Source organism: Eptatretus burgeri, chromosome 4 (assembly GCF_056783735.1).
Source record: "Eptatretus burgeri isolate ZD-2024b chromosome 4, Ebu_testis_v1, whole genome shotgun sequence".
NCBI lineage: Eukaryota > Metazoa > Chordata > Myxini > Myxiniformes > Myxinidae > Eptatretus > Eptatretus burgeri.
In genome coordinates this window covers 9533369-9545048 of record NC_140964.1, presented here as the reverse complement: position 1 = coordinate 9545048, position 11680 = coordinate 9533369, and the positions used below count along the sequence as shown (strand labels likewise).

Below are 11680 nucleotides of genomic sequence, written 5' to 3'. Positions count from 1 at the left end.
AAAACTGCATGCAACGACACGAGTGCAGCATTTCCACCAGCCTTGAGAAGTTCGGCATGGATGCCACAGATCCCTGGAGCTTTGCCCCGTTTCAACTGGTTCACCGCAGCCCGTGTTTCCACAAGCGAAGGTGGACCACAGTTGATTTGAGGGTCAGCAACAGGGATTGTAACACCCTTGACATCCAACTCGACAGCTGGGGGATCAGCCTGGTACAACCGCTCAAAGTAACCAGCCCAGCGGGCCTTCACTTCAGACTCCTCTGTCAAGAGCCTACCACTCTCTGCTCGAACTGCAGTGCTCCGAGGGATGGGCTTGGATGAACGTAATGCGCGAATTCCCCTGTAAGCGGGACGAGAATCACCTGTCCACAGGTGATGCTCTACCCCCCTCACAGATTCCTCGCACATAGGCCTCCTTGTCCACCCTCAGTGCACGTACAGTTTTACGCCTCAGCTCCCTGAACAGCTCAGCTCTGCCATTCAGCCTGGCCCTGCGACTCTGATCAATGGTATCCAGTGTCCCTCGAGAGACAAAATTCTTCTTTGCCCTGCGGTGAGTTCCAAGACATCCACCGGCAACATCAAGGACGGTGGTCTTGAAGGCGCTCCACAACTCTTCAGGACCCCCCAAAGCACCCAGACCCCCCAAGTGTCCACTCAGCCTGTTCGCAAACTCCTCAGCTACTCTCTCATCCCTGAGCTTGGCAACATCCAGCCTAGGCTGGGATGGTACCACTCTCCAGGATTTAAGGTGCAGCTTTAGAGTTGCTACAACAAGCCTGTGGTCAGTATTGAGGAACTGAGCACTCCGGTAGACCCTGCAGTTCTGGATCATCCTCCAACGACCGTCAATGAGGACTTGGTCAATCTCCTTTGCCACACTGCCAGCGTTGGAATACCAAGTCCAGCGATGAGCTTGTGGGCGCTGAAACCATGAACCAGCCACCCTAAGTCCATGACTTCTTGCAAAGTCAAGGAACTTAGTGCTATTCTGGTTCATAGTTCCTGACCCATGGGGACCAACAGACACCTCATAACCATCCCTATCAGTTCCAGTCGATGCATTGAAATCCCCCAAGACTAGAAGTGTATCTCGTCTGGGGCACTGATCAACCACAGACTCGAGTGTGGCGTAGAATGTGTCCTTCACGGTGAGATCACTCGCCTCAGTCGGAGCATAAACAGAGACCAGGGAAATGACACCTAAGGAGTGACGAATCCTTAATCTCATAATACGCTCGTTGACCGGTGTTACCTCAATTATCATTGGGGTCAGCTTATTGGACACAGCAACAGCAACTCCTTGGGTATGGTAACCATCAGAGCGACCAGACCAATAGTAGGTGTAACCACCCACCATTATCTCGCCGCAATCCGGTCTCCGAACCTCAGAGAGAGCTGCAATCCCGATGTCCAAACGCTTGAGCTCAGATGATAACAGAGACAGGTGATCATCCTCTCTTAGGGATAGGACATTCCAGGCACCCACCCGAAGGGACCGCCTCAGGTTAACCCAAGGAGACCGCCGTCTGGTGGACGACATCTCAGCACCACTCCGACACACTCTCCCGCAATCTGACCCAGGGATGTTACCCCGTGGTTTCCTTCCGATCAAAGATTGGAGGTCCCGAAGGCTTTGCCCCAATCCCGTCATCCGGTGAGCAGCCCTGCGAAGGGAAGCTGCACAGGAGGTACTCCCACGGAGTGGGTTTTCAGATTTTTTTGCGTTTTTACGTTTTGCGGAATGAAGGGTTTTACGGTGGCTGGAGTGCAAATCCTGCCACCAACCTCCTAATAAGAAGTAACCCAACTGCAGGAGGACGTCTGCAGACACAGTTGGGCACTAGATATGGATGGCCGTTGGCTCACAAGGAGCTCCTCCGCCCTTTGACAGGTTTTGTTTTTAATCCTGCTGGGTGTCCATATCCAAACACCCCCCTCACCAGAAAACCTGGTGGGGGAGACGGTTTAGTCGCCGACAACCCGACCATGGAACAGGTTAGTACAGGTTTACATGGTACCTGTAGCAGGTCACAGATCGAACCTGACCTGACTCTGATATATATATATATATATATATATATATATATATATATATATATATATATATATATATATATATATATATATATATATACACATATATGTATGTGTGTATTTTTTTTGATATTTGATCGCTACATCGGGGAAAGCTCCATCAAGGCAGTGACTCGCTCAAAGCGACTGGGAAAAAAAAAGATACCAATCCGCAAGCCCATCGATGGGCCCAATGTCCCACTCCCACAGGTTTGGGTCCAGTTCATTGCCTTGGATGAGAACACAGCTGATCTTGCCAATTTCTTAGCTGAGGAAATCATAAAGAAAGGTAAAGATCTGCCCGGGCGATTTGAGCTGGTAACCGGAGGCGGATTTACAGATGTTACTGATGCAAGGTCAACAAGGAGAGATGACCCCAGGCATCACGGAAACCATGAAGAGGCTGATACCAGGCTGATACTCCATTCGTGTGAGGCAGTTAATGAAGGATACCAAAGAGTGCTCGTAATCTGCAGAGACACAGATGTCATGCTACTTCTGATACACTTTGTATCAACAAGAATATCCGAAGTGTGGATGGTGGCTGGAACAGCAAAGAATCGGAAATGCAACCCACTACATGCCGTATCTGAGAGACTTACACAACCTGTGAGGGAAAACCTACTCAGCTTCCATGCGCTAACAGGTTGTGACACAACATCTTATTTCAGTGGCCATGCAAAGAAGTCATGCTGGAAAGCATTTGAAAGCCAACCACTTCTTGTCAAGGGGATTGGTCGTGATGGAGACCTTGCACCTATTGAACAGTTTGTGTGTCACCTGTATGGGACACCTGACCAACGAACCGTCAACCATGCCAGGCTCCAACTCTTTGGAAAGGCTAAGAAGGGACTAGAGATGTTACCACCAACAAGGGATGCACTGGAACTTCACGCTACACGCGCCAATTATCACGCAAAGATTTGGTTGCAAGCAGACCAGGAACACATAGATGTCTCTTCGCCTACAGACACTTCAGCTTGGAGGAAGGAGTCCGGTTGCCTTAAAGCCATGTGGACAAGGCTACCCCCAATCCCAAAAGCTTGCCTGGAGCTGGTAGCCTGTGGATGCAAATCAAAATACAGAACAGCTCGATGTACTTGCTTCAGAGAGAACTTCAGGTGCACGTTTGCCTGTGGATGTGATGCAATTGACTGCTGTAATCCAACTGGCCAATAGATTCATACCAAGAGCCTCATGCCGATACACATGCATGTACATGTAGGCTTATGCGACACAACCAATACAGGTATGTTCCCTTTCCGTTGTGTCACCCAGCTGGTCACACTCGGCAACATCACATTAATTTAATTAATATTTTAAACACATTGTAATGATGGATAAATGTCAAAATCGTATTGCCCTTTTTCAGATCAAAAAAGTTTGCCGTTTCGCATCATACATGTAGGGCCGTACATCAAGGCATATAATACGCAATGTTGCATGTTGCAGAGACTGTGTACTTCAGCAATAGTATAACTATCTTTTTGCAAATATAAACATTAAATGAGCTTTCAACAGGGAAAAGTCCAGGATAAAATGACCTTTCAGGTAAAAATCAGTGGTTGCATCCCCCAACATTAAATTCTTCCCCACACGATGACTATAATTGATCTGGCATGGATGCCTGTTATAAACAAGCAATTCACCATAAAATCAGATGTTGGCTGGTGTACGAGAACAAATCTGACTGCCACAAGAGGGGGCTATACAGTATTTAATGAAAGATAAAGCAAGTGGCCATTGCAAAAAAAAAGTTTGTTTAGGATTTTACAGTGACAAATTAGTATACTGAATGTGTGCGATAGTTTAAACCAAAAAGATTCGGTGTGCAAATTACTTTAACTTGCAAAATAAACACATTTCGAGAAAAATCACATTTTTGTGTTTCAGAATACCATACACATATGTGTAAAACTTAAAATTCACTTGTTAATTAAACCGGCTAAATGCATGTTTTTGAAAATATAAATAGTTTATATGGATAGAGGAGGCAAAGTTGATGTCAATTCATGCAGAATGTAAAAAAAAAAAACACAAATTTGACCTATTTGACCTTGAAAATGACCTTTAAGGTCAAAATCGAGGGTGGCATCCACCTACATTTTCTTCCCCACCCTATGATTGATTGATCTAGCATGGATGCCTGCTATTAACAAAAAATGCACGAGAAATCGTTTTCTCGAGGACTTTTCCATGTTTGGCTGGTGTACTAATAGGTAGAGTGAGGAGTGAATGGAAAAATTGAAAGAAGCATGTTGAATGAATGTGGGACAGCGGACCCTAGTGTGTGAGTGGAGTGAATGTGGAATGTATGCTGCGAATGAATGAGTGGGGGGAGGAGTGAATCCCACCCACGTGACCCCGGGGTCAGTGTAATATTAGTTGGGGGGTTAGTCAAATTTACCAAAAGGAGGTTGTTTTGTTGTTAGTGTGGGAAGAAGGCACGCAACCCATTTGGAGGGGTGCAGGAGTCCATGGACTGGCTGGGAGCATGGCTGTTGAAAGTTGAGTATCGAGTAGAGGGCACCCCAGGCACCGGACAGTCGGCCAAGGGTCCAAGGGACCGGGATGGTGTAGTGGGCACGGGCGACCCGCGGAACGGGACCCGTAGCGCCAAAATGCTACATGGGCATCAGAGGGGGCAATGCCGGGAAGGGCAACCGCTCCGCTTTCAAAAGGAGCAGGTAGGCTCGGAGACAGCCTCAGGGCCTGGGGGTGCCGTAGTTTGAGATTCGGCAGAGGGGGAATCCCTGCCAAGTGAGCCACGCTGCCGAGCCATGAAATTGTGCAAGGGCACCGAAGAAAACTTGAGGGCTAGGCCCAAATTTATAATGGACACCAACACAGGCGACGGGAATCATGGTGTTCGAACCCATAGTTTTAAGTGAGGCGATTTTGAAAGCCCCGGGGAGAGTTTAAAGTGTAATAAATGCTAGGATAGTTAGGAAATGTACTCCTTCGCAACATCCATCCTTTCACTCTCCGGAGGCCGCTGGACCCACCTTGGTAAGATGGCTGAATTATGTGGGAGACCATTCTGAGGCTTTGTTGGGCCTCGAGACAGGACGTTAGCCTCTTCCTTATTCCCCTCCAAAAAGAATTTGAGTGGTTGGGAGTAGGCTAGGTTGACAGGATAGGTTAGCCGAACAAAGACAGAAAGGGGGTTCGGGAGACAAAATTATAAGAAAAAAATTAAATAAAATAAAAAGGAGCAAAATTTTGTTGTTTTATCATTGCAAATCAAGGGAGTGGGTATGGACAGACAGGCAAAGGTGATAGGTTGGGGGGGAAACAGTAGATTAGGTCTGAGCCCGTTTCTGACCGGCCGGCACCACCGCACCCCCTCCACAAACCTGATGGGACCATACCCAAGGCCGGCCAGCTTCATATGCTGGCCTGTTTCATGCTACATCGCCTGGTCTGCTTGCCTCGCCTTGCCATGCCTTTGTTGCCTGCCTTTGCCATGACCCCATGCCTACTTGCCCTTGTTGCATTGCCCCTGTGCAACCATATCCACCATGTGTGCCAGGACCATCCCAGTGTGCTTGCAAAGACTGCCCTGCAGGCAGCCGCACCACGAGGACTGCATTGTGCAGCCCGTGCATCGTTTGTTTGTCCATCATCCATCCATTCCCTGTGCTAGAGACTTCCTTCAAGCCACAAGCTGTTGACTTTGGTTGTGACTTTTGCCTTTTCTTCACACATGACAGGTCCTGGGCCATGGTTCGTGTAAATATTAGTTAAGATTGTAAATAAGTTTAATCCACCTGTGGGCTGTCTTAGCGCCGGCAATTTTAGTTAAGTTGTCCATGTGAGTCTGTTAGTATCGTTACGTAGCGCACGAGGTTATTTATTTTTGGGACACGTATAAAAAAATGTCGCATTCAGGGATCCGCAGGTAAAATGTACTGGGGGAAAACTTACACATGCTGGTCACACGAAAATTTCATGACTCGGGACGAGTCTGTAAAAAGGGGGGGGTAGTGTTACGAATCTGGCTGCCATGAGCACAACAGCCAGAGTCCTTATAGATCAGTTATATCGGTAAGTACGTGTTTCAAGTTACGGTCCCTTCCCTAGCCGAATGGGAATTAAATGTACGTGCGCTGCGGAGTTATTTTTATAGTTAGGATTTTTACATCGCTTTCACAACAACACTCTGCTCATGGCATTCTTCGCACGCTCGCTGACGAGCACACACGTGGGCGGAATCTAACATAGGCATGGCGTCCCTCTTTGGCCAATGGGCAAGGAGCGGGCGTCTCACCCGCCCCGTCTCCCACTCAACACCATCGCCATTACGCACGTGGTCAAAGATGAAGAGATAGGCAGAGCGACAAACGGCTCTGATCGGGACTCCACCCACAAGGGTGGGAGTTGCCCCACCTACAGTGGGCCTGTCCAATGGAAGATGGCCAGGGAATCGCGCGATGGGTCCGACCAATGAGGAGGCGAGTGGCCAGGAGAGTGAGGCCCTCCCCCCTGAAGAGAAAGAGTGGTTGTCGGGATGAGGAAGAGTTATTTTGCATCCTGGGTCTGCTCGAGTGCGCGTCTCTGTCGAGTCTGCTCGAGTGCACGTCTCTGTCGAGTCTGCTCGAGTGCGCGTCTGTCGAGTCTGCTCGAGTGCGCGTCTCTGTCGAGTCTGCTCGAGTGCGCGTCTGTCGAGTCTGCCCGAGTGCGCGTCTCTGTCGAGTCTGCCCGAGTGCGCGTCTCTGTCGAGTCTGCTCGAGCGCGCGCGTCTGTCGAGTCTGCTCGAGATTGCGTCGAGTCTGCTGGAGAGCACGTCTGCCTGGGTTTGCGGCGGCCTGCATCCTGCGCTCCGGAGGTGTCTCGTTTGGCGAATGACAGCGAGCGGTCGTTTGCATCAAGGGAGATCACCTCGTCTCATCTCCTCGGGATTCGGCTGCCCTGGTCCGTCTTTTGGCGACCGGAGCTCCAGGAAGGGGTTGACTCGCAGCCAGGTAGCCACCTGTCCTGACTCCCAGCCGAACTATCCTCCTCGGCTGGAGAGCCGAATAAAGACCCGGAGGGTCCATTTTCTTTTTGGGTGTGCGTGTCTGTGTGCGGGCCTGTCTTGTCCAAGTAGAATTGTTAAGTGCTTTTGCTGTACATTATTTGCATTTCTTATAGTCGTGATAACTCTGCCCTTTGTGTGTTCCCTTCCCCCCATTGTAAAATAAATATCCCCTCTTATTGAATGTACCCCCTCGTTTCTGTGCTTCTTTCATTGGCTTAGCACGATGCGTGTTAGGAAAATGGAAAACGGTAAATTGTGCATTTGGACCGACGGGTCTTGGTAACCATCCGCTCGGGTTTCGCACAGTTCGAGCACGATAACGGCTCGTTCCGCTCGAAGCCTGCCGAGGGTGTGAATTCCCCAGTAGCTTTGCCGCATGGATACTTAGGTATATTGAAGTTGGCAATGAACCCTATTCCACGCAGCCGAATTATTGGCGATTCACATTCCTGGAAGGGACCCATGTGCCTTTGGGAGTTCTCCGAGAAGCACGATCTAGATTCCGGGTGTTCAGTGGAGCCGACTCTACTGCTCCATCTAGCGGTCGTGCTCGCCGCCGATACCCGGCCCCACAACAAAATGGTGTCAGGAGCGGATTTCGAACCCCTCCGTCTCCAGGAAATTCACGGGATTCTTTGCAGGGGTGTAGGTAGCAACCCCCCCCCACCCCCGTTTAGCCTAAATTGTGAGCGAGCCTCAAATTTTATTCTCAAGTTGCAACATGGCAAGCCAAGATGAGCTGAAACAGGTGGGTGAAGAGATAATGGTAGGTTTAGAGGTACCAGAGGTCCAGGACACCACCATGCAGGTCGACCATCCTCCGCAACCGAACCCAGAGGTTGTAATGGGCGCATTGGGGGCGGCGGCGAACGAGCGCCCGCCACGTGCAATTTTACCCACGGATCGGATGATGGAAATGATGGGATGATTGATGCAGGATATAAGCAAAATGGACGAAAATGCACGGGCAATAGATGCTAAAATGGAAGCAAATGCGCAACGGATGGATGAGATGAGGGGCGATATGCAAACACTCAGGGGCGATGTGCAAACACAGCGGGGTGAGATGCAGAGCATGGGGTTGAATCTCCAGGTGGGGCAAGAGGCAATAAGGGCAAACTTGAAGGAGGTGAGTGGCGAAATGCGGACGGTGGGTGAGAAAATGGCGGCACCAAGTGGCGGAACGAGCGAGCCATGGGGGAGTGTAACGGCTGTCCGGACCGCGATGGAGACGGGTGAGGTCGGGATGACGAGCGACGCCACGACAATTGATGGGGAGACGTGTAGGACGAGAGACGAGGGGACGACAGAAGAACCAAAGGAAGTGACGGAGACACAGGAGGAAACAGCAGAGACGCGGGAGATAGAACAAGCAGAGAATGAATTAAACAAAATGAAAGAGGAACCAGAGACGCAGAAATCAATAGAAGTGAACAAAATACAAGAAATAAAAGACGAGCACACACAAGTAGGGATAGTGGGGGACAATGAGGTTGAGCATGGGGAATGTTTTGTGACCTGGTGTGAGCATCAGGATAGCCTCCTTCAGGAACAGAGGGAGATGGTAGGCTCCCCCGAAGCGGACTGCGACCAGGTAGGTCCGGTCGGGCCGAACGAGGTTGAGCGGGTGAGTGATGTGAACGGGTACACGTGGAGCTTGGGGGGGGTATGGAAACCCCAGGATTTCTTGTGGTAACGCGAATCCCCGATGTGATTGTCCCGGAGTGTGTGAGCAGTACGAGTGTCATGGCATGCGTGAGTGCATGCGAGGAATTGGTACATGGACCAACCCAGACGGGAGACGGGTATAGCGAGCCGAATGGGCCGCGAGTAATTATTTCGGGAACCGCGCCGGTTTCACGGGACGTCGCATATGGGGCCCGTTTCGCATTTAGCGAGCGGCCCTCACGCGCGCGACTTCGTGTAGGGAATCCGGCGCAAAAACGCTCCACATGGAATTCAACAAGGCCTCGTGGACGGCTAAAATGGCGGCGAGTGTTGTTTGAATTTGGCAAACAGGGGTCCCCATGCGAGCGCGTGTGCGAGGCATCACGTGCTGCGCGCCGCGTGTTCCAATCGCGGAACGCGTGGAGCAAGCCCCCAGTACGATGCGCTTGTGGTGGCCTGCAAGGGAAACCGTGCAGGTTCAGTGTGCGAGTAACATCATCGGCACGGACCTCACGGCGCGAGTTACGGGCGAGTGGCACACGTCGGCTCGCAGGGCGAATCCCTCGAAAGCGAGCGCTTGTTGAGATGCGCAGGGCGATGACAATGCTGCACTAATCGCCCGGTGGAAGGTAGGAATGAGTGAGCCGCAGACCACCGCCTCGGCGGTGAAAAAAAAAAATCCTCGCTCCAAGTACACGGCCCGGCCAGGATGTGGCAAGCATCCTGTTTGGGCATAGGAGAAATAGTTAGCAGGATGGGTTTAGCTTAGTTAGACCGGCCTCGTGGGGGCATGAGCCGTCCTCCATGTGGCCCGTGGTCTAGTTTGTAGGAATTTAGGCTAGATTTGGAATGGGAAATGGATTTTGGGAGACATGGAAAGACATGGAATTTGTAGTGGGGACGTAGCTTAGCTACGTAGATGAAATGAAACGTGCTTTGGAATAAGGGACGACGAGGGAGCACGAGAAAGTGAGGAGAACATATAGTACACCAGCCAACATGTAATTTTTTTAACTTTGGGTGCATTTTTTGTTAATAGCAGGCATCCATGCTAGATCAATCAGTCATAGGGTGGGGAAGAAAATGTGGGTGGATGCCACCCTCGATTTTGACCTTAAAGGTCATTTTCAAGGTCAAAAGGTCAAATAAGGTCAAATTTTGTGTTTTTTACATTGTGCATTAATTGACATCAATTTTGTTCGCTCTATCCATATAAATTATTTTTAACATCAAAAACATGTATTTAGGGTGTTTAATTAACAAGTGAATTTTATTTTTTACCCATATGTGTATGGCATCGTGAAACACCAAAATGTGATTTTCTCGAAATGTGTTTATTCTACAGAATACCATACACATATGTGTAAAACTTAAAATTCACTTGTTAATTAAACAGGCTAAATGCATGTTTTTGAAAATATAAATAGTTTATACGGATAGAGGAGGCAAAGTTGATGTCAATTCATACACAATGTAAAAAAAACCACAAAATTTGACCTATTTGACCTTGAAAATGACCTTTAAGGTCAAAATCGAGGGTGGCATCCACCTACATTTTCTTCCCCACCCTATGACTGATTGATCTAGCATGGATGCCTGCTATTAACAAAAAATGCACGAGAAATCGTTTTCTTGAGGACTTTTCCATGTTTGGCTGGTGTACTAATAGGTAGAGTGAGGAGTGAATGGAAAAATTGAAAGAAGCATGTTGAATGAATGTGGGACAGCGGGCCCTAGTGTGTGAGTGGAGTGAATGTGGAATGTATGGTGCGAATGAATGAGTGGGGGGAGGAGTGAATCCCACCCACATGACCCCGGGGTCAGTGTAATATTAGTTGGGGGGTTAGTCAAATTTACCAAAAGGAGGTTGTTTTGTTGTTAGTGTGGGAAGAAGGCACGTAACCCATTTGCAGGGGTGCAGGAGTCCATGGACCGGCTGGGAGCATGGCTGTTGAAAGGTGAATATCGAGTAGAGGGCACCCCAGGCACTGGACAGTCGGCCAAGGGTCCAAGGGACCGGGATGGTGTAGTGGGCACGGGCGACCCGCGGAACAGGACCCGTAGCGCCAAAATGCTACATGGGCATCTGAGGGGGCAATGCCGGGAAGGGAAACCGCTCCGCGTTCATAAGGAGCAGGTAGGCTCGGAGACAGCCTCAGGGCCTGGGGGTGCCGTAGTTTGAGATTCGGCAGAGGGGGAATCCCTGCCAAGTGAGCCACGCTGCCGGGCCATGAAATTGTGCAAGGGCACCGAAGAAAACTTGAGGGCTAGGCCCAAATTTATAATGGACACCAACACAGGCGACGGGAATCATGGTGTTCGAACCCATAGTTTTAAGTGAGACGATTTTGAAAGCCCCGGGAAGAGTTTAAAGTGTAATAAATGCTAGGATAGTTAGGAAATGTACTCCTTCGCAACATCCATCCTTTCACTCTCCGGAGGCCGCTGGACCCACACCTTGGTAAGATGGCTGAATTATGTGGGAGACCATTCTGAGGCTTTGTTGGGCCTCGAGACAGGACGTTAGCCTCTTCCTTATTCCCCTCCAAAAATAATTTGAGTGGTTGGGAGTAGGCTAGGTTGACAGGATAGGTTAGCCGGACAAAGACAGAAAGGGGGTTCGGGAGACGAAATTATAAGAAAAAATTAAATAAAATAAAAAGGAGCAAAATTTTGTTGTTTTATCGTTGCAAATTAAGGGAGTGGGTATGGACAGACAGGCAAAGGTGATAGGTTGGGGGGAGACAGTAGATTAGGTCCGAGCCCGTTTCTGACCGGCCGGCACCACCGCACCCCCTCCACAAACCTGATGGGACCATACCCAAGGCCGGCCAGCTTCATATGCTGGCCTGTTTCATGCTACATCGCCTGGTCTGCTTGCCTCGCCTTGCCATGCCTTTGTTGCCTGCCTTTG

At 49.7% G+C, this 11680-nt stretch overlaps 2 protein-coding genes across 2 annotated transcripts in view; one reads left to right on the top strand and one right to left on the bottom strand.

Annotated features, from left to right (window-relative positions):
• Positions 1–11680, bottom strand: part of MRC2 (mannose receptor C-type 2) — a 382895-nt gene that overhangs the window by 159444 nt on the left and 211771 nt on the right. The window lies entirely within an intron of this gene.
• On the top strand, positions 2151–3257 carry LOC147027448 (uncharacterized). The gene has a single exon (XM_085880234.1). It carries the CDS (start codon positions 2151–2153, stop codon positions 3255–3257), a length of 1107 nt encoding a protein of 368 aa, XP_085736360.1.